This window comes from Gadus chalcogrammus, chromosome 18 (assembly GCF_026213295.1).
Source record: "Gadus chalcogrammus isolate NIFS_2021 chromosome 18, NIFS_Gcha_1.0, whole genome shotgun sequence".
Classification (NCBI taxonomy): domain Eukaryota; kingdom Metazoa; phylum Chordata; class Actinopteri; order Gadiformes; family Gadidae; genus Gadus; species Gadus chalcogrammus.
In genome coordinates this window covers 10,832,455-10,854,699 of record NC_079429.1, presented here as the reverse complement: position 1 = coordinate 10,854,699, position 22,245 = coordinate 10,832,455, and the positions used below count along the sequence as shown (strand labels likewise).

General features: G+C 41.3%; 1 protein-coding gene across 1 annotated transcript; it reads left to right on the top strand.

Moving 5' to 3' along the window:
• Positions 1-23: 23 nt before the first annotated feature.
• noc3l (NOC3-like DNA replication regulator) lies at positions 24-8,231 on the top strand. Its single transcript, XM_056576826.1, has 21 exons — positions 24-211; positions 503-707; positions 803-935; positions 1,226-1,383; positions 1,823-1,882; positions 2,080-2,210; positions 2,389-2,550; positions 2,694-2,787; positions 3,135-3,310; positions 3,525-3,653; positions 4,288-4,419; positions 4,562-4,642; positions 5,127-5,227; positions 5,389-5,461; positions 5,555-5,618; positions 5,906-5,977; positions 6,095-6,276; positions 6,683-6,811; positions 7,049-7,146; positions 7,405-7,489; positions 7,843-8,231. The coding sequence occupies exons 1-21, from the start codon at positions 203-205 to the stop codon at positions 7,975-7,977; spliced, it is 2,409 nt and encodes an 802-aa protein (XP_056432801.1). The 5' UTR covers positions 24-202; the 3' UTR covers positions 7,978-8,231.
• Positions 8,232-22,245: the final 14,014 nt, after the last annotated feature.

Here is a 22,245-nt window from a genome sequence, read left to right as displayed (position 1 = left end):
CTTGCACCTCACCGCCAGACCCCAAGGTGGCGCTATTTCGGGAGCATGGGCATGTTCTATTTACTTCCGGTTTGGTTTGCTTCAGGATTACACGTGTGTTGACAACCGGGTACTGTTCCTGGCTAGTGTATACATATACATTTCATTTAATTCCGTTTCCAAAACGATAGATTCATATCGGATATAGTATTCATCTTCCACCATGGGGCCGGTAAGTTATTGCCCATCTAACTCATGCGACAAAGTAACGGTTACTTTTTAAAATACGTTTTATGATTCTATAATTTAGAGTACGTACTGTTGATAATCTTTCTATATACGATCTGAACATGCTTTGTCCGTACGAACATCGCATTCCTTGAAACTATTCTAAATACTAGCGCATTGTGCTTACGTCTAAAGTTAAACTACTTAAGGTTATTGCCCGTTCGGGTCATTAGTTAGATCTCTATCAAGCATCACGGCAACGTTTTGTGTCTGTGTTTCTCGTTCGCTCCCCAAGCCGAAGTCAAAGAAAAGGAAGCCGACCTTTCGGCGTCTTCTGAAGACCAGCAGTGTGAAAATCGAAAACAAGACGAAGAACCGTCGGTTCAAAGCTGAAAACGCCGACAAGAAACACCGCAAAGAGCAGAGGAAGTTGAGGAATGCGCTCAAGGATTCCGCCTCACGGGCTCCACGGCCGCTGGAGGTCTACAAGAAGAGGCCGGGTGAGCGAGGGATGGAGGGTGAATGTGTTGACAGGTTCACATACAAACTCACAGTTGAAGTATATAATAACAAATGTGTCAATGTGTGACGACAGAGGAAGAGTTGGAAGATGAAGATGAGGAGTTTCTGGAGAGCCTTCCTACAGACATGATGGAGGATGAAGACCTGGAGCAGATTAAAGCCATGGCCCGAAAGGCATCCTTTGTTACCAGGGACCTGTCATCAAGGTAACGCTTGACAACCCCCTCACCCCTCTTCTTATTTTATCAGTGCATCTAATGGTGGGAATGAGCTTCTGGGTACAAATTTTATAGATAAATGAATCAGTTGGAAGGCATTTGACTGTGCTGTCTGGGACCGAATAGGGAAAATATCATGGCCTTCTGCAGAACCTGTACATGGTCTACTTCAGTTTCTCCTCCCCACATTACATTTCCTCTTTGGACTTTTCAGCGTTGTGCTGACTATTGGGTTGTTGCCCGGCGATGGTTTAACCTGTTGTTGTTTGGTGTGGCAGCGAGCCGATCCACAGCAAGAAGAGGAAGGGGGAACAGAGTGCGGAGAGCTACGAGAAACATCCCAGGAAGATGAGGAAGGAGGAGCAGAAGGAGGTCATCCACCTGCTGCCCATCAAAGACAAGAGCAGGATCATACCGCAGAGCATGGAGAAGCCAGGTGAGAGGAGGTCCAGCGCTGGTCGGGATACCGGCAGGGGTTGGTCGTTAGTATTCGCTCGGTGTCTTCTCTGTGAAATATGTTGATCCCAGTGTTGCTCAGATTTGTTAGTGTCGTGTCATTGCGCTGGTAGACCTACATATACATTGTACAGATGCATGCAATTACTGATCGTAAAGAGAACACTTAGTCATACTAACTACAGCAAAGCCAAGTAATACTGGTACTACCTTGGCTTCATGAATATGAAACTGCGCTCCACATTCTCCTTTTTTTAAGTATATGAAAAGCAAATTACCGGATAATATTAAATGACACAATTTGTTGACGATAACCCTCCTTTACCCTAAACCGTTGTATTTTATGGTGTGTGTTGAAGTGTTGTGGCATGTGTTGATTGGGCGAGAAATTTCCCCTTCTTGTCTTTTTGTTTCTTTAGTTGAACAAAAAGTGGAAGACGATGAAGAGGATTATGAGGACGCTGAACTATCAGCAAACGGTATGGACTCCTAGTGGACTTAGTTTGTGTTAAGCGCACTCCGAAACACAAACATGGGAACAATGCACTCGTACAATGCTCTATAATGTATTAGCCAATACTGCCAAAGTGTGTGCATGAAAACATTGTACTCCTGTATCACTGGGGTGGCCCCTGGTGATCATTATTAATAGCTGCAATGTGTCCCGCTCCACCAGAGGAGGAGCTAGAAGTGGCCATACCACTGACAGCAGAGGAGCGGGAGACTCTCAGAGCCAAGAAACTGACGGAGAAGAAGCTTTGTATCGCTATGCTGGGGTCGGCCATCATCTCAGACCCTAACAACAATGTAAAGTTGACCTTTTCTGCGGCTCTGTGCTCACAACAGAAATGTATCCAGTTGTTTTTCCCAGAGTAACCATCCCCCATATTTGTCAAATTATAACACATTCAATAAAGCACAATGAACTTGAGTCCGTAGCCCCTAACATTGGCTGTACCGATGGCGTCGCTCCGTCCGTGTTCAGATCAAGAAGTTGAAAGAGCTGCGTGGCATGCTGATGGAGACGGACTCCTTGGTGGCGGTGACGGTGCGTAAGCTGGTGATGGTGTCGCTCATGGAGATCTTCAAGGACATCGTTCCCGCCTTCCGGATCAGACCCCTCACCGAGGAGGAGAAGAACGCCAAGGTAACGCCCACCGCTACATTCACTCAATTATGAATTACTTTGTGTTTGCATTTAAACAAGTTGTTTTCCATCCCCGATAAGCTTAAACGAGTAGGAACTCTGTATTGCATCATGTGATCCTATGTGTGTGTTCTGGTTTCCAGGTGAAAAGGGATACCCAGCAGTTGAGGGAGTTTGAAGAGGGTCTGGTCAGTCAGTACAAGTTCTACCTGGAGAACCTGGAGCAAACCATCAAAGGTGTGTACCTGGTTGACTTCAAGCTACCTTCCGTATCTTACCTCAGACATAGAGGCTCTGACCGACTGCACTCCGATTGTCCCCCGTCTCATTCTGTTTCTGTCTCTCTCTCTCGCTCCCTCTTCCCTCTTTTCTCTTCCTTTCTCTCTTGCTCTTTCCCTTTCTGACTCTGTCTCCTCTCCCACTCTCTACTCCCTCACCCCCCTCTCTGACGTGGTCTCCCCGTCTCTCTGTCTCTGCTCTCTCTCCCCCTGTCCCTCCCTCTCTCACTCTGTCTCCTCTCTCTGTCCCTACTCTCTCATCCCCCTTTTCCCCTCTCTGTCCCTTCCCATCCCGTCCCGCTCCAGACTGGAAGCAGAAGAAGCTGAAGCGCTCCCAGGCGGTGGCCCTGCAGGCGTACCGCGGCCTGGCCGAGGTGGCCATCCGCTGCGTGTGTGAGCTGCTGGTGGCGCTGCCGCACTTCAACTTCCACAACAACATCATCGTCATGCTGGTGCCGCTGATGAACGACTCGTCAAGAAAGGTAACGTGTGTGTCTGTGTGTGTCTCCGGCTGCATCGTTATATTTAATAATTTAGAAGGTGATGTTCGTTTTATAGGATATAATATTGTCTTTTAATTTTGTGCCATGTTAAAATATTCCATGTTTTGTTATTGATACCTTGGTTATCACTCAATAAAAAGTGTTAACTTTTCGTTGTGGTTCTTGTGTGATTGACGATGTGTGTACGGCCCAGGTGTCGGACATGTGCTGCGAGGCCATGAAGACGCTCTTCAGGGAGGACCGGCTGGGCTACGCCTCTCTGGGGGCCGTCAAGGTCCTCTCCGGGATGATCAAGGGCCGTCACTTCAACGTCAGGCCAGAGGTGAGCAGGGAGAGCACCCACACCTTTAGCCAATGAGGGTCCATGTGGTTCAACAGGGTCCAGGACTAGAAAGGACTAGAACGAGATTAAAGAGTTGAAAAACTCTCAAACCAAAACTGTTTTTTATTTCTTTCTTTTTGGGAGGATGAATCAAGTGCATCCACCCACTGAGTCGAGGGACTTTATGAGTCTCGATAGTTGCTTAGATTATTGAAATCTATTGATCAGCATTGACTACAGTATATATGTCTAGGTAATGGTAAGCTATGAGCAAGATAAAATGATGCACATTGCGACTTTAAATCCTTTACCAAGATTCTGATCAAACTAATTTAATTTCAAGGGGCATTATTCTATAACCTGGGGCGTCTGCTGGTTTATTACAAAAAGCCATCTGGAACGTTGTCTTTAAACTGTTAGGAAGCACTTTCAAAACATACTTGTCATGTTAGTGGTTGGACCATATGTCCATCCCATTGGTCACGTAGTTCCTCCCAGGACGCTTGTAGGTCCGAACCACTGTGGCTCAGCCACAAGCTCAAAACTTGAAGACGGGTCAGATGGGTTCTCGTTTGATCCTACATTCTTCATGGTTTGTCCTCAACCTCTCCACGTCTCTTCCCCCCCCCCCCAGCTGCTGAAGACCCTGATGTGGCTGAGGATCAGGGAGGTGGACCTGAAGAGAGACACGGACGAAACCGCGCCCAAGAAGAGGTTCATGAACAACAAGGAGAAAAGAAAGAGCCTCTCCAGGATGCAGAGAAAGGTGTGTGTTTGTTGTGTGTTTGTGTGTGTGAGGTACATGATCTTTAAGCATCGTTTGTGTATATTTATCACTATGAATGTATGTTTGCATATTTCGGGAATTCTTTTGACAGAATGTGTGTGTGTTTGTTTTCTTACCCCAGTGGAAGAAAGCCGAGGAGAAGTTGGAGAAGGAGCTGCTGGAGGCTGAGGCTTCAGACAACAAAGACAAGAAGATCAAACTGGTAGGATGTACAGCCTATTGCTAACACGCCATTATACCACAGTTGGCTTTTCTTGCCTATTTCCACAAAAACTGAATCGATTTAAGGGAGAGTAAATCAAATAACGGTTTCATTTATATTTTTTGACGTTATTTTAAGCAGAATGTTGGGTCAAATATGTTCAAAGAAATGCATCAAATACATATTTTAGATGTCTTCAGTTCCTGTTTTACTGCTGCTCATCTGACTCCATACAGATGTTTGGCTATGCTAACGGGATAGAGCGACAGTCCATCCGATTCTAAGGGACGTAGAGGCCTCTATTCCACTACCTCCATATGAAACGATGGCACACGACTAGTTAAAAAATGTCTAACAATAAGAACATGTATTCTGTTTCCCTATTGGCTAACCGGTTGGTATTTTTCCTATTCCTCAAAACCCCTTGATGCACATGTATATAATGTTTTACTGACTCCATTTATTTATTTTTTCTCTACACCAGCACACAGAGACTCTCGACATCGTTTTCCTGATCTACTTCAGGATCCTCAAGAAGGCCCAGAAGTCTGTGCTGCTGCCCGCAGTTCTGGAGGGACTGGCCAAGTAAGACACACTCTCTCTCTCTCTCTCTCTCTCTCTCTCTCTCTCTCTCTCTCTCTCTCGCTCTCGCTCTCTCTTTCTCTCAGACAGCTAACCTCCTTGAGGTTGGATCACTCTATCGCGATCGCTTTGCATCCATTTAATGAGGCTGCATTTGTCTTTAGATTTGCTCATCTAATCAATTTGGAGTTCTTTGACGACCTGCTGAACGTTCTGCAGAACCTCATCCGATCAGGGGTGAGTGTATCCCAGCACTGTATTCCCCACACAGTATCCATGGCGTCATTCAGCTCCTTAACCGTTTTGGCTGATGTGATTGTCCCTCTGTAGGATCTGACCAATCGAGAGAGCCTCCACTGCATACAGACCGCCTTCAACATCCTCTCTGGACAAGGTTAGTGTCCGACGTTTAACAGGATTCCAAATAATAACCTCATGATTTGATTGGATCATGCAAAATGTATGACTATTGCGAGCTTTGAGGCGATATTGTACAAATGTGTTTTTGTTACAAAGGGTTGAAATGCTAAAGATTCTGCCGCCAACGAAGATGAATGTATGGTTTTCTACCAAGCAGAAGTGAGACATTGTCACCATGTTCTCCTGTTTGTCGTCTCTCTTCCTATGAAACGCTATTCCAACAACGGTAATCAATTATTCTTTTTTACATTTCTTTCTTAGGAGACGTCCTTAACATCGACCCGCTGAAGTTCTACACTCATCTGTACAAGACCCTCCTCTGTCTCCACGCAGGTGACTTACCGTCAGACCATTTAAAACGGAAGCATGAACTGTATTATGTATCTGTATTCCGATACTTAACTCTCTCTCTCTCTCTCTCTCTCTCTCTCTCTCTCTCTCTCTCCTCAGGGGCGCCGAATGATGACATCATCATCGTGCTGCAGTGCCTGGACGTGATGCTGACCAAGCGCAGGAAGCAGGTGACCCTGCAGAGGGCGATGGCGTTCGTCAAGCGGCTGTGCACGCTCAGTATGCACGTGCTTCCCAACGCCAGCATAGGCATCATGGCCGCCAGCCGCGCCGTCTTTCACGTGAGTACTAGAACTTCACGGGGAACTTCTCCCTCTTTTGATTTGTCAGACGTGTTCTGGAACGTTTGGGGTTTAGCTGCCTTTTTCTTCTCCGCAGTGAAACACGCACTAGGTATGTTTTTCACTGCAGTCTTGGCTTTTTTCTACCAACCACTTTCTTCACAGACAGAATTAGTGTGGGAGTAAACATCTCATGGTGGATTGAACTGTGGGTTGGTTTAATTGTTTAGACATTCGTGACTTCCAATCCTCTCAAGGGTTATGGCTGTAGTGAAAAAGCACGACAGCAGGTTCAGCGGTTTTGAATAGAAAACACCCTGATCTGTTTTCAAGCAATCATAGACTGTAAGATAAAGTGTTCCTTTCAACCCAAAATGATGGAAGATTTTATGGGAAATCTGTGCAGGCCTTCCCGAAGTGTGACCTGCTCCTGGATAACGACGGCCAGGGCAGCGGGGTGTACCTCCCCGAGCTGGACGAACCAGAGTATTGCAACCCCCAGAACACAAGCCTGTGGGAACTACCCACACTAATGGTAGGTCATCACACACACACACTGATGCATGGCCACAAACAATCTGTAATGGTGAGATGAGAAATGTCTACCGACCTTTATATTTCCTTAAAATGTATTTTGATGGAAATATGAGATGATGTTTAACCGTATATATTTGCACGTTTCAAAATAATGCGATAAGACAATGTTGACAAAGTATGTGTTGGATTTGTGTGTTTTTGTCTCTTGATGATGGGTGTGTTTTATGTGTTCCAGCGTCATTACCAGCCCATTGTGAGGAAGTTTGCAGCCCATCTCAGCCATGGGGCCCCCAGCGACGGTTCCGGAGCCCTCGGTGTGAACCTCAGCAGGAGGTACTCACTCACTCACTCGGAACCAAAACATTACGTGACCTGCTAATTATAACAACATTGGCACAACAACCATTTACCACTGTCGTGGTTAAGGGTTTACGACTCCCACTGGAAGGAACTCTGGAGTCATCCCCCATGTCCACAGTCTACCTGTAGGCATCCATGAGCAATATGCCCCAACCCGTACCTGCTGCTTAAATGCCATGCATACGTCTTCACTGTGAGTTGCTTTGGCTAAATGCTGCGTTTCCTTCGCAGATCACCTGTTCAGCTGTTCGCAGACTACAGTTTCAGAGACATGACCTTTAACCCTCCCGTCGGCGCGCCCACCACCAAGAAAAGGGTAAGATGCAAATTTCCACTTAGTTTCTCATTCATTTAAAAGATACTCATATGTCCCTCACATCGTGCTGTCTTTTTCTCTCGCTAAAAACAAATATCGGTCTTGTGTTTTTTCGTCTCTAAACCGTAGTTGTATGTGATGACCTGTGGCACTGTTTATGGGCACAACTTTCCATATCTTTAATTTATAATATGAATTAAACATAACATAAAGGGACCCCGTCCTGGATGTATTCAGACTTTGTTTTCGTATGGTCACGCTCTATGGGCCTGGCCAACTACTGCGCCCTCTAGTGGCTGAGTGTCAAGCAGTGCTACTTGAGACTGATTCTTATGAGGTTTTTTGCGCCACAGGATCACTTCACAATAGGACATTGCTTGTTGGACCAAGAGCTGAAGAAACAGGTGGACAAGGTTCTGTCTGTTCCCGACGAAGACGACGACACCTCACTGGACTTCTCTCAGGCCTTGACACAGACCTCGACGTAACGAGGCCGTACACACACGCCCACAAATCTGCGGATACACGCATACGTCGACTAATCCACAGCAGTATGGCCTGAGAAGATGCGCATGGCAAAGACTGATTACCATAGTGTTTGGATGTCTTCAGCTCAACTACCCAAGAAAGAACTCCAGAAATGTCTGTTTTTTATGAATCCTAATCCTGTAAACAAATATAGTTATCAAATAAAAGAGTTTTCCTATGAACTGAATTTTTATTGTCTCAAATTGTGTTTTAAAATGAGTTGTCACCATATGTTTAACCTCAAATAAAAATTTGTTTATTTGAGGTTGTAGTGCATCAGTTATTACAATCTAAATCGTTTAAGCGATGGAGACCTATGGTACCTAGGTTTAGAATTGGTAAAAAACAAAAAATCTGGCAGTATAGGGAATGGTTTTAGTGATCCTATGTCAACATTTGTTTATATCATAGATCTGCACGCTGCACGCTGCATTTAATGTCAACCCGATGCTGCACAGGTGAATGTCACTGCCATGTTGGAGAGGCATGTAAACACATACAAGTAAACAGTGGAACTGTTTTGGGGATGAAAAGCACTATAGCTTTTTCATTTGTCAATTGATTCCAATGAGTCATTTTGTCTGATAATTGTCACCCTTCTAGTGCTATTTACACAGAACAGTGGTAGCTCCCCCGTTTTCTTGTATTTGTTTACAGGCCAGTCTGCCTCTCTAATATGGCTGCCACGTTGACGCACGATCCAAAAGTCAAAGCCAAGTCTGCGTCTTTGTACACATGTCTAATGGGCCAGACCAGGCTGTACCACCAGCGACCGTTCATTTTCTACTTGAGTAGGAGGCAGCTGGCCGACATCTGAAACAGCTGTCATCATCACTGAGATGCACCATACATCACTTGTTAACCACACTAATGGGCATTAGGTTAATGAACACCCTGTGTTGATGCCAAATTCAGTCTGAGGCCAAGGGTTTCTTCCCAAAGTACACCACCGCACACCAGAGTTGGGCTCTCTGAAACGCCGAGTAACAAGGCTGAATATTCATTCGCCCGGCAGACTAAACAAGGCAAACATGTAGCTATTTGTTTGTCTTAGCGTGGAAAGAGTTCAATGGAAAGAAAATACATGCTGACAGGCTCACACCCACATCTCGGTCCGCCAACCTGGCCTTCATGGCGACGCCAACAAGCCGGTAAGTCGTCATCTTCATGTCATTAGACTGTGTAGGAAAACAAACCTACAGCCGCAGAGGTTTTTATACAGGCCATATATTTACGTGCCAAGATATGTGTTCACCAGAAGAGTTAGGCAAACACACACACAGAGTCGACATGCGCTACTCTTGTACAATCTGACCCTCAATGGTAGCCCCCCCCCCCCAACATGCATAAACACACGTCTCTGTGGAGCAAGCACACTAATACCTGGTTGTTTACATCCATGAGTTGGCCGCACTCTGGGTGTATTGGTTAAAGGACAATTTCAGTGTGTGTGATCAAACAATCATAATTGTCTCTCCTGGCCTCACTTTAACATCTGTTACCAATATAACTTTGCAAATTGACTTCCCTGTGCCAATTGGGAACCAAGCCCATTGTTTGATCCCGCTGACCTTTTCTGTCCTTTGACCACCATGAGAGCGGCTGTCTTTTGGGGACTGCCCTCAAACCCCACAAGGCGACACAAGATGTGGATTCAAATTTTGGTTGTACAGCGTATCAACAAAGTCGATATGTTTTTCATGAGGACCCATGGGTGTGTACAGCGGATACCTTGTGTGACCTGTGTTCACAACATTTATGTGGAGTGCAGGAAGCCCACATTGGGCCTCTCCGGATGGCTGCTCGCTCATTATTATTATTATTATTTAATACATTTAGCTTAAAAATATGTAACCATCAGGTACCCTGTTCTCTCCACTGAATGTGTTGGAGGAGGTTTCAGACTTCAATGTGAAAGATGGAATCAAAATGCAAATCGAAGAATTGATTTCGACCTACCGTCCAAGCTGTAGGTTGTCTACTTCGAAGCCCAGCAGAACTTGGCTCCGTTCCTACATTCTCCGAGATAATATTAGTCAAACTCACAAGTTGAACCTCACCATACTGGACATACACGTCCACTCTGAAAGATGTTATGCATCCTACTTACAGTTGTTAAATGGTAATCATAGTGGGAGATTTATTTTAATGATCCTATTTAGAATGACATGCACAATTAAAATGATCAATCAGGATTATTAAATATGAATGTGCCCCAGCACAGCTGTATTGCTTCAGGAAGTCCAACTGCTATGAGCTCAATGATTCAATAAAATGAATGGAATAATCATAGTCTTAATGAGCCTTTGCCTGCAATAATCAGTGAAATAGAGATTTGAATACATAGTCTGACCCCCGTGCCCCTCCTCTTCCCTCTGTGTCCATCTCTGTGGCGACAGGGTAAACAGGAAGACAGATAAGAAGGAAAGAGAGAGAGCGAGCGAGAGACAGAGAGAATGAGAGTCCTTCAGACAGCTGAAAGACGGGGGAGATAGAGACACATCGTCACGTCGTCATCGCCCCCACATCAAAGCCTCCGGCGCCGAATGCGACGAGACCAGCCGTAAAAATGCGGATGAGATTGACTTTATCCAAACGCCCTCCCCAAGGCGTTGTCTAGACCCTAGGGAGGCCTTTGTCCCGGGCTAATGGGACATTATGGGTTCGCCAGCAGAGGGTGGGGGGGTGCCCTCGCGTATCAAAGTGAGCACCTGGAGTCCTGCTGGGGTCCATGCTGGGGTCCATTCAGTCTTGTTAAATACCTACACCACCTAAGAAAAATAACCAACACCCCTCACCACCATCACCAGGTCGGCCCCTTCTTTTTTTATCAGGGGCCACAAGGCCCCTCATAGGGAGTTCAGGCACAGCTGAGCAAATCCATCGCCTTCAAAGCTGAGTTGTCTGAGGTTTAAGGTAAGCAGATGAGGGGACATGAGCGAGTGGGGGAAAATGCTGCAAATACACAGGTAACAATAATCACTTTAAAAAAACACCTTTATAAGGCTCTAATTCTGCCTCTGTTCATCTTCAATTATTTATCTCGCCTTGTGTCTTATTTCTCTTTTGGTTCCTCCCGCGCTGTGTTTCTCTCTGTCTGTATCCAGCCCGCACTTTGTCTGTTTGGCAGGTTGAACACTTAAGTGTATGTAAGGTCTCTCCTTCCTCTGTCTTTGATGTTTTGGTAATGTATACCCTCCTAGCCTTTAAGTTCCCACACAGGCTCACAACTATACAACCCTCCACCGTACACACACACAAAACATAGCCTGCACACACATATACAAACACACACACTCCCTCACACATGCACACACACACGCACACACACACACACACACACACACACACACACACGCATATAATAATAATAATAATACATTTAATTTAGAGGTGCCTTTCAAGACACCCAAGGTCACCTTACATAGCATATAGTCATCATACATTTTTTAAAAAACAAGACATTGTGGAAAAAATAAATAAAAAAATAAAAAAATAAAAAAATAAAACAAAAACAAGACAAAACAAAACAAAGAAAAAAAATAAAAATAAAAACAGTGATCAGTTAGACGTTGTGTGCGAGTTTGAACAGGTGAGTTTTGAGTTGTGAGGACACACACACACACACACACACACACACACACACACACACACACACACACACACACACACACACACACACACACACACACACACACACACACACACACACACACACACACACACACACACACACATATACACACACAACCAGAGATGATTTGTGCCAGAGAAAATTGAGTGACAGTGAACTACAGTGCATTTTAGTTTTCTGGCTGACCAGTAGTACAAACATAGAGATTTAAATTCCACTTTTAGGTTTGAGTCTTTATTTTTCTATTATCCTGAGTTGTTCTCGTTCCATTGCTGTCTATTCCGGTCCATCACCTCGCTCCTTTCCCGGTTTGCTCTCGTCCCATCGTGTTTACATTCTACCTGTCGGTTGATTGATGGTTGCTATGGCAACCTGGCCATCAGTCACACCTGGCCGACTCCAGAGCGGGTATCGGGTTCTGTGTTTCCGAGTGGTCTGTCTTTGTGTCGCGCTATCTGTGTAAATACGGACCCGAGGCTGAGGGGTCTCACTCAGTCACCTGAGTACTGAGCTCTTTAATTACGCTGTTTATGCGGCAGACGATCGCTGGCACTACGGAGGAAAAGAGGCTCAGAAACCCAACTGAAATGTACACTTCAGACTTCCTAAGTTTGGCTTTACATAAGGCATGTTATTGAATGTAGATTTAGAACTGTGCGCATCCATCAATATATAAATCCATTCACCTATCCGGCCCCCTATTCTTTTCATCCATCCACCTGTCATCCATCCATCATCCATCTGTCTATCGACTCAACAAACCACCAATCCAACCACTCACCTTTCCATACATCAACCAATTTGATCCATTATCCCACCCATCATTTCATCCTTTCATCCATCCATCCCTCCTTCCAACCCCCCGTCATCCGTCCATCCATTCACCCACATGTTCGGGTGTCTGACGTGTGTCGAAGGCATCACTGCCTTCCCGGTAGTCAGAGCGCTACGATGCCAGAGAGAGCTCTACGCCTTCATGTTCCCCCCCGAGAGAATCATTTCTGATTGTGCAGAAAGACCTGCAGTGTGGCTTCAAAACCCAATCTCCCACCGCAGAGTTAAATGGCAGCCCAGTGTTGAGAGGGTAATTGGCGAATTGTGTCAAAGTGTACCCAATAATTGCAGCGTCGTAACCATAAGTAGGCATATGAGGCTGAATGACGGCGGACAGACCACACCGCTCATCCCGTTGGCTCCCCCTGGGTTCCTCAAGAGACTAACCTTTTGTTTTCCTGGTTATACGTTGCAGGAATAGCCACGCATAGTGAAGAAAAGGGTGCTAAAGTTGTGCTGCCTCAGCAGAAATGCGGTTGAGCACATAGGGGGGGGGGGGGGGGGAGAGATTTATGTCTGCTGACTGTTTAAGTGTTAAAGCAGACCAAAGTATGGGACCCAAAAGCATTTTTCTGTGCCAAAACGTTTTATTTTCATGGCTATTTAAATAACTTTCTCCACCCAAATTATTTTTGGACCAATTTTCGGTCTTTCCCGTATTAGCCAGAACTTCTGCCTGGTAATTTTTTTAAAGATGGCCAGCCCTGTTCAAGTATTTTTTGCTAATGTTCAGACTATTCATGCAGTGACACACTAATGTTCACTGCTGTCAAAGATTTGATCTCAGCCACCATAAAGTATTCTTACATATTTTACTTTAACAGCTACAGGGAGAGACATTGACAAGACTTCAACAAAATGGTTGAAATATCTTATTCTATATCTCACTTTTGAGCCCATGCAGACAGGTGTTCATATTCTGAGCACACAACCACCAGGGTTGAGGTGTGGTCAAGATAAACCATAACGGTATCCATGTAGTAGCCGCCTGAATGCATCCTGATCTAAAGTTCATATTCTCTTTTATTCCTGCAGATCGATCTGGCCTCGGTCCAATTGAAAGCATTTTCTAAATTATTGGAAATGCTAGAATTATTCAAAGCTCTCTTCTATCCGAATAGGACCTCGGTAGGACCTAAAAAGCAGAAACCTGGGCATACGTAAGGATCTGGACCAAGGATCCAGATGTAATTTTGGAGTAAGGATTCAGATGTAATTGTGGTGTAAGCTTCCAGATGTAATTCTGGGTGTGACGACCAAGGAAAAACAACAGTGACCCCCTATGTTTCATTTGATAAATATCGACAGTGTTACCCCTTATATTTATTTCATGACTGACGATAAACAACGACAGAGTTACTTCATGTTTTTTCCATGTTGACCAATAAATAACGACAGTGGTACCCCTGTCAAACAACTTTGCGGGGTTCCGAACATGAGCTGTTTTGAGTGTTAACCTCCAAACTTAACAAGGCACCATCAAGTCACCGGAGAAGGTCATCACAAAGGTTATACTTGATTTTATAATTCGCATGAAATAGAGTCTCTGTTGGAAGATAAGAGTCTTCCAACAGAAGACATCAACCGGCCTTGAACCCCAGTATCCAGTGGGTTAGCTCAGCTCTCTCCACATCCCACTGAGATTTGTAGGAAAATGACAAAGACAACAGTGTTCCCCTTTATGTTTTTTTTCATGACGACCAACAAAAAACAAAAGTGTTACCCCTTATGTTTTTTTTCATGACGACCAATAAAAAACAACAGTGTTACCCCTTATGTTTATTTCATGACGACCAATAGAAAATAACAGTGTTATCCCTTATGTTTTTTTTCATGACTACCAATAAAAAACAACTGTTTTACCCCTTGTGTTTTTTTTCATGACGAACAACAAAAAACAACAGTGTTACCCCTTATGTTTTTTTTCATGACGACCAATAAAAAACAACAGTGTTACCCCTTATGTTTTTTTTCATGACGACCAATAAAAAACAACAGTGTTACCCTATATGTTTTTTTTGATAAATATCGACAGTGTTACCCCTCATGTGTATTTCATGACGACCAATAGAAAATAACTGTTTTACCCCTTATGTTTTTTTTCATGACGACCAATAAAAAACAACAGTGTTACCCCTTATGTTTTATTTCATGAAGTATCGACAGTGTTACCCCTTATGTTTATTTCATGACGGCCGATAAAAAACGACAGTTACCCCTCATGTTTTTTCCATGTTGACCAATAAAAAACAACAGTGTTACCCCTTATATTTTATTTGACAAAGACAACAGTGTTACCCTTTATGTTTTTTTTCATGACGACCAATAAAAAAAAACAGTGTTACCCCTTATGTTTTTTTTCATGACGACCAATAAAAAACAACAGTTTTACCCTTTAATTATTTTTTGATAAATATCGACAGTGTTACCCCTTATGTTTTTTTTCATGACGGCCAATAAAAAACAACAGTGTTACCCCTTATGTTTTTTTTCATGATGACCAATAAAAAACAACAGTGTTACCCCTTATGTTTTTTTTCATGACGACCAATAAAAAACAACAGTGTTACCCTATATGTTTTTTTTGATAAATATCGACAGTGTTACCCCTTATGTGTATTTCATTACGACCAATAGAAAATAACTGTTTTACCCCTTATGTTTTTTTTCTGGACGACCAATAAAAAACAACAGTGTTACCCCTTATGTTTTTTTTCATGACGACCAATAAAAAACAACAGTGTTACCCCTTATGTTTTTTTTCATGACGACCAATAAAAAAAAACAGTGTTACCCTTTATGTTTTTTTTGATAAATATCGACAGTGTTACCCCTTATGTTTATTTCATGACGACCAATAGAAAATAACTGTTTTACCCCTTATGTTTTTTTTCATGACGACCAATAAAAAACAACAGTGTTACCCCTTATGTTTTTTTTCATGCCGACCAATAAAAAATAACAGTTCCCTTATGTTTTTTTTCATGACGACCAATAAAAAACAACAGTGTTACCCCTTATGTTTTTTTTCATAACGACCAATAAATAACAACAGTGTTACCCCTTATGTTTTTTTGATGACGGCCGATAAAAAACGACAGTGTTACCCCTTATGTTTTTTTTGATGACGGCCGATAAAAAACGACAGTGTTACCCCTTATGTTTTATTTGATGACGGCCGATAAAAAACTACAGTGTTACCCCTTTTGTTTTTTTTGATGATGGCCGATAAAAAACGACAGAGGTACCCCTTATGTTTTATTTGATAAAAAACGACGGTGTTACCCCTTATGTTTTTTTTGATGACGGCCGATAAAAAACGACAATGTTACCCCTTATGTTTTATTTGATAAAAAACGACAGTGTTACCCCTTATGTTTTTTTTCATGACGACCAATAAAAAAACAACAGTGTTACCCCTTATGTTTTTTTTCATGACGACCAATAAAAAAAAACAGTGTTACCCTTTATGTTTTTTTTTATAAATATCGACAGTGTTACCCCTTATGTTTATTTCATGACGACCAATAGAAAATAACTGTTTTACCCCTTATGTTTTTTTTCATGACGACCAATAAAAAACAACAGTGTTACCCCTTATGTTTTTTTTCATGCCGACCAATAAAAAATAACAGTTCCCTGATGGTTTTTTTCATGACGACCAATAAAAAACAACAGTGTTACCCCTTATGTTTTTTTTCATGACGACCAATAAATAACAACAGTGTTACCCCTTATGTTTTTTTGATGACGGCCGATAAAAAACGACAGTGTTACCCCTTATGTTTTTTTTGATGACGGCCGATAAAAAACGACAGTGTTACCCCTTATGTTTTATTTGATGACGGCCGATAAAAATCGACAGTGTTACCCCTTTTGTTTTTTTTGATGATGGCCGATAAAAAACGACAGAGGTACCCCTTATGTTTTATTTGATAAAAAACGACGGTGTTACCCCTTATGTTTTTTTTGATGACGGCCGATAAAAAACGACAATGTTACCCCTTATGTTTTATTTGATAAAAAACGACAGTGCTACCCCTTATGTTTTTTTTGATGACGGCCGATAAAAAACAACAGTGTTACCCCTTATGTTTTATTTGATAAAAAACGACAGTGTTACCCCTTATGTTTTATTTGATAAAAAACGACAGTGTTACCCCTTATGTTTTTTTTGATGAGGGCCGATAAAAAACGACAGTGTTACCCATTATGTTTTTTTTGATGACGGCCGATAAAAAACGACAGTGTTACCCCTTATGTTTTATTTGATAAAAAACGACAGTGTTACCCCTTATGTTTTTTTTGATGACGGCCGATAAAAAACGACAGTGTTGCCCCTTATGTTTTATTTGATAAAAAACGACAGTGTTACCCCTTATGTTTTTTTTGATGACGGCCAATAAAAAACAACAGTGTTACCCCTTATGTTTTATTTGATAAAAAACGACAGTGTTACCCCTTATGTTTTTTTTGATGACGGCCGATAAAAAACGACAATGTTGCCCCTTATGTTTTATTTGATAAAAAACGACAGTGTTACCCCTTATGTTTTATTTTTGTACTATACTTAGGCAGTTAGGAGGAGCTGGGGATCGAACAACCAACCTTTCAGTTACAAGACAACTGCCCTACCTCCTGACCTAAGCCGCCCCATCATTGAAAAATCACGACAGTGGTACTACTTATTTTTGTATTGATGACGGCCGATAAAAAACGACAGTGTTACCCCTTATGTTTTTTTTGATGACGGCCGATAAAAAACGACAGTGTTACCCCTTATGTTTTATTTGATGACGGCCGGTAAAAAACGACAGTGTTACCCCTTATGTTTTTTTTGATAATGGCCGATAAAAAACGACAATGTTACCCCTTATGTTTTATTTGATAAAAAACGACAGTGTTACCCCATATGTTTTTTTTGATGACGGCCGATAAAAAACAACAGTGTTACCCCTTATGTTTTATTTGATAAAAAACGACAGTGTTACCCCTTATGTTTTATTTGATAAAAAACGACAGTGTTACCCCTTATGTTTTTTTTGATGAGGGCCGATAAAAAACAACAGTGTTACCCATTATGTTTTTTTTGATGACGGCCGATAAAAAACGACAGTGTTACCCCTTATGTTTTATTTGATAAAAAACGACAGTGTTACCCCTTATGTTTTTTTTGATGATGGCCGATAAAAAACGACAGTGTTACCCCTTATGTTTTTTTTTTTTACTATACTTGGGCAGTTAGGAGGAGCGGGGGATCGAACAACCAACCTTTCAGTTACAAGACAACTGCCCTACCTCCTGACCTAAGCCGCCCCATTTTTGAAAAACCAAGACAGTGTTACTACTTATTTTTGTATTGATGACGGCCGATAAAAAACGACAGTGTTACCCCTTATGTTTTTTTTGATGACGGCCGATAAAAAACGACAGTGTTACCCCTTATGTTTTTTTTGATGACGGCCGATAAAAAACGACAGTGTTACCCCTTATGTTTTATTTGATGACGGCCGATAAAAATCGACAGTGTTACCCCTTTTGTTTTTTTTGATGATGGCCGATAAAAAACGACAGAGGTACCCCTTATGTTTTATTTGATAAAAAACGACAGTGTTACCCCTTATGTTTTTTTTGATGAGGGCCGATAAAAAACGACAGTGTTACCCATTATGTTTTTTTTGATGACGGCCGATAAAAAACGACAGTGTTACCCCTTATGTTTTATTTGATAAAAAACGACAGTGTTACCCCTTATGTTTTTTTTGATGACGGCCGATAAAAAACGACAGTGTTGCCCCTTATGTTTTATTTGATAAAAAACGACAGTGTTACCCTTTATGTTTTATTTTTGTACTATACTTGGGCAGTTAGGAGGAGCTGGGGATCGAACAACCAACCTTTCAGTTACAAGAGAACTGCCCTACCTCCTGACCTAAGCCGCCCCATAATTGAAAAACCACGACAGTGGTACTACTTATTTTTGTATTGATGACGGCCGATAAAAAACGACAGTGTTACCCCTTATGTTTTTTTTGATGACGGCCGATAAAAAACGACAGTGTTACCCCTTATGTTTTATTTGATGACGGCCGGTAAAAAACGACAGTGTTACCCCTTATGTTTTTTTTGATAATGGCCGATAAAAAACGACAATGTAACCCCTTATGTTTTATTTGATAAAAAACGACAGTGTTACCCCATATGTTTTTTTTGATGACGGCCGATAAAAAACAACAGTGTTACCCCTTATGTTTTATTTGATAAAAAACGACAGTGTTACCCCTTATGTTTTATTTGATAAAAAACGACAGTGTTACCCCTTATGTTTTTTTTGATGAGGGCCGATAAAAAACGACAGTGTTACCCATTATGTTTTTTTTGATGACGGCCGATAAAAAACGACAGTGTTACCCCTTATGTTTTATTTGATAAAAAACGACAGTGTTACCCCTTATGTTTTTTTTGATGACGGCCGATAAAAAACGACAGTGTTGCCCCTTATGTTTTATTTGATAAAAAACGACAGTGTTACCCTATATGTTTTATTTTTGTACTATACTTGGGCAGTTAAGAGGAGCTGGGGATCGAACAACCAACCTTTCAGTTACAAGACAACTGCCCTACCTCCTGACCTAAGCCGCCCCATTATTGAAAAAACACGACAGTGGTACTACTTATGTTTGTATTGATGACGACCGATAAAAAACGACAGTGTTACCCCTTATGTTTTTTTTGGTGACGGCCGATAAAAAACGACAGTGTTACCCCTTATGTTTTTTTTGGTGACGGCCGATAAAAAACGACAGTGTTACCTCTTATGTTTTATTTGATAAAAAACGACAGTGTTACCCCTTACGTTTTTTTTGATGACGACCAATAAAAAAACAACAGTGTTACCCCTTATGTTTTTTTTCATGACGACCAATAAAAAACAACAGTGTTACCCCTTATGTTTTTTTCATGACGACCAATAAAAAACAACAGTGTTACCCCTTATGTTTTTTTTCATGACGACCAATAAAAAACAACAGTGTTACCCTTTATGTTTTTTTTGATAAAAAACGACAGTGTTACCCCTTATGTTTTTTTTGATTACGGCAGATAAAAAACGAAAGTGTTACCCCTTATGTTTTATTTGATAAATAACGACAGTGTTACCCCTTATGTTTTTTTTGATGACGGCCGATAAAAAACGACAGTGTTTCCCCTTATGTTTTATTTGATAAAAAACAACAGTGTTACCCCTTATGTTTTTTTTGATGACGGCCGATAAAAAACGACAGTGTTACCCCTTATGTTTTATTTGATAAAAAACGACAGTGTTACCCCTTATGTTTTTTTTGATGACGGCCGATAAAAAACGACAGTGTTACCCCTTATGTTTTATTTGATAAAAAACGACAGTGTTACCCCTTATGTTTTTTTGATGACGGCCGATAAAAAACGACAGTGTTACCCTTTATGTTTTATTTGATAAAAAACGACAGTGTTACCCCTTATGTTTTTTTTGATGACGGCGAATAAAAAACGACAGTGTTACCCCTTATGTTTTATTTGATAAAAAACGACAGTGTTACCCCTTATGTTTTTTTTGATGACGGCCGATAAAAAACGACAGTGTTACCCCTTATGTTTTATTTGGTAAAAAACGACAGTGTTACCCCTTATGTTTTTTTTGATGACGGCCGATAAAAAACGACAGTGTTGCCCCTTATGTTTTATTTGATAAAAAACGACAGTGTTACCCCTTATGTTTTATTTTTGTACTATACTTGGGCAGTTAGGAGGAGCTGGGGATCAAACAACTAACCTTTCAGTTACAAGACAACTGCCCTACCTCCTGACCTAAGCCGCCCCATTATTGAAAAACCACGACAGTGGTACTACTTATGTTTGTATTGATGATGGCCGATAAAAAACGACAGTGTTACCCCTTATGTTTTTTTTGATGACGGCCGATAAAAAACGACAGTGTTACCCCTTATGTTTTATTTGATGACGGCCGATCAAAAACAACAGTGTTACCCCTTATGTTTTTTTTGATGATGGCCGATAAAAAACGACAATGTTACCCCTTATGTTTTATTTGATAAAAAACGACAGTGTTACCCCATATGTTTTTTTTGATGACGACCGATAAAAAACAACAGTGTTACCCCTTATGTTTTTTTTGATGACGGCAGATAAAAAACAAAAGTTTTACCCCTCATGTTTTATTTGATAAAAAACGACAGTGTTACCCCTTATGTTTTTTTGATGACGGCCGATAAAAAACGACAGTGTTACCCCTTAAGTTTTTTTTGATGACGGCCGAGAAAAAACGACAGTGTTACCCCTTATGTTTTTGATGACGGCCGAGAAAAAACGACAGTGTTACCCCTTATGTTTTATTTGGTCAAAAACGACAGTGTTACCCCTTATGTTTTATTTGATAAAAAACGACACTGTTACCCCTTATGTTTTATTTGATAAAAAACGACAGTGTTACCCCTTATGTTTTTTTTGATGACGGCCGATAAAAAACGACAGTGTTACCCCTTATGTTTTATTTGATGACGGCCGATAAAAAACGACAGTGTTACCCCTTATGTTTTTTTTGATGACGGCCGATAAATAACGACAGTGTTACCCCTTATGTTTTTTTTGGTGACGGCCGAAAAAAAACGACACTGTTACCCCTTATATTTTATTTGATAAAAAACGACAGTGTTACCCCTTATGTTTTTTTTGATGACGGCCGATAAAAAACGACAGTGTTACCCCTTATGTTTGTATTGATGACGGCCGATAAAAAACGACAATGTTACCCCTTATGTTTTATTTGATAAAAAACGACAGTGTTACCCCTTATGTTTTTTTTGATGACGGCCGATAAAAAACAACAGTGTTACCCCTTATGTTTTATTTGATAAAAAACGACAGTGTTACCCCTTATGTTTTATTTGATAAAAAACGACAGTGTTACCCCTTATGTTTTATTAGATAAAAAACGACAGTGTTACCCCTTATGTTTTTTTTGATGACGGCCGATAAAAAACAACAGTGTTACCCCTTATGTTTTTTTCATGACGACCAATAAAAAACAACAGTGTTACCCCTTATGTTTTTTTTCATGACGACCAATAAAAAACAACAGTGTTACCCTTTATGTTTTTTTTGATAAAAAACGACAGTGTTACCCCTTATGTTTTTTTTGATGACGGCAGATAAAAAACGAAAGTGTTACCCCTTATGTTTTATTTGATAAATAACGACAGTGTTACCCCTTATGTTTTTTTTGATGACGGCCGATAAAAAACGACAGTGTTTCCCCTTATGTTTTATTTCATAAAAAACGACAGTGTTACCCCTTATGTTTTTTTTGATGACGGCCGATAAAAAACGACAGTGTTACCCCTTATGTTTTATTAGATAAAAAACGACAGTGTTACCCCTTATGTTTTTTTTGATGACGGCCGATAAAAAACGACAGTGTTACCCCTTATGTTTTATTTGATGACGGTCGATAAAAAACGACAGTGTTACCTCTTATGTTTTTTTTGGTGACGGCCGATAAAAAACAACAGTGTTACCTCTTATGTTTTATTTGATAAAAAACGACAGTGTTACCCCTTACGTTTTTTTTGATGACGACCAATAAAAAAACAACAGTGTTACCCCTTATGTTTTTTTTCATGACGACCAATAAAAAACAACAGTGTTACCCCTTATGTTTTTTTTCATGACGACCAATAAAAAACAACAGTGTTACCCCTTATGT

Coding starts and splice junctions, on each gene's coding strand:
- noc3l (XM_056576826.1), top strand. Junction 1,384..1,822: donor GCAGAGCATGGAGAAGCCAG/GTGAGAGGAGGT, acceptor TTGTTTCTTTAG/TTGAACAAAAAGTGGAAGAC. Junction 3,311..3,524: donor TGAACGACTCGTCAAGAAAG/GTAACGTGTGTG, acceptor TGTACGGCCCAG/GTGTCGGACATGTGCTGCGA.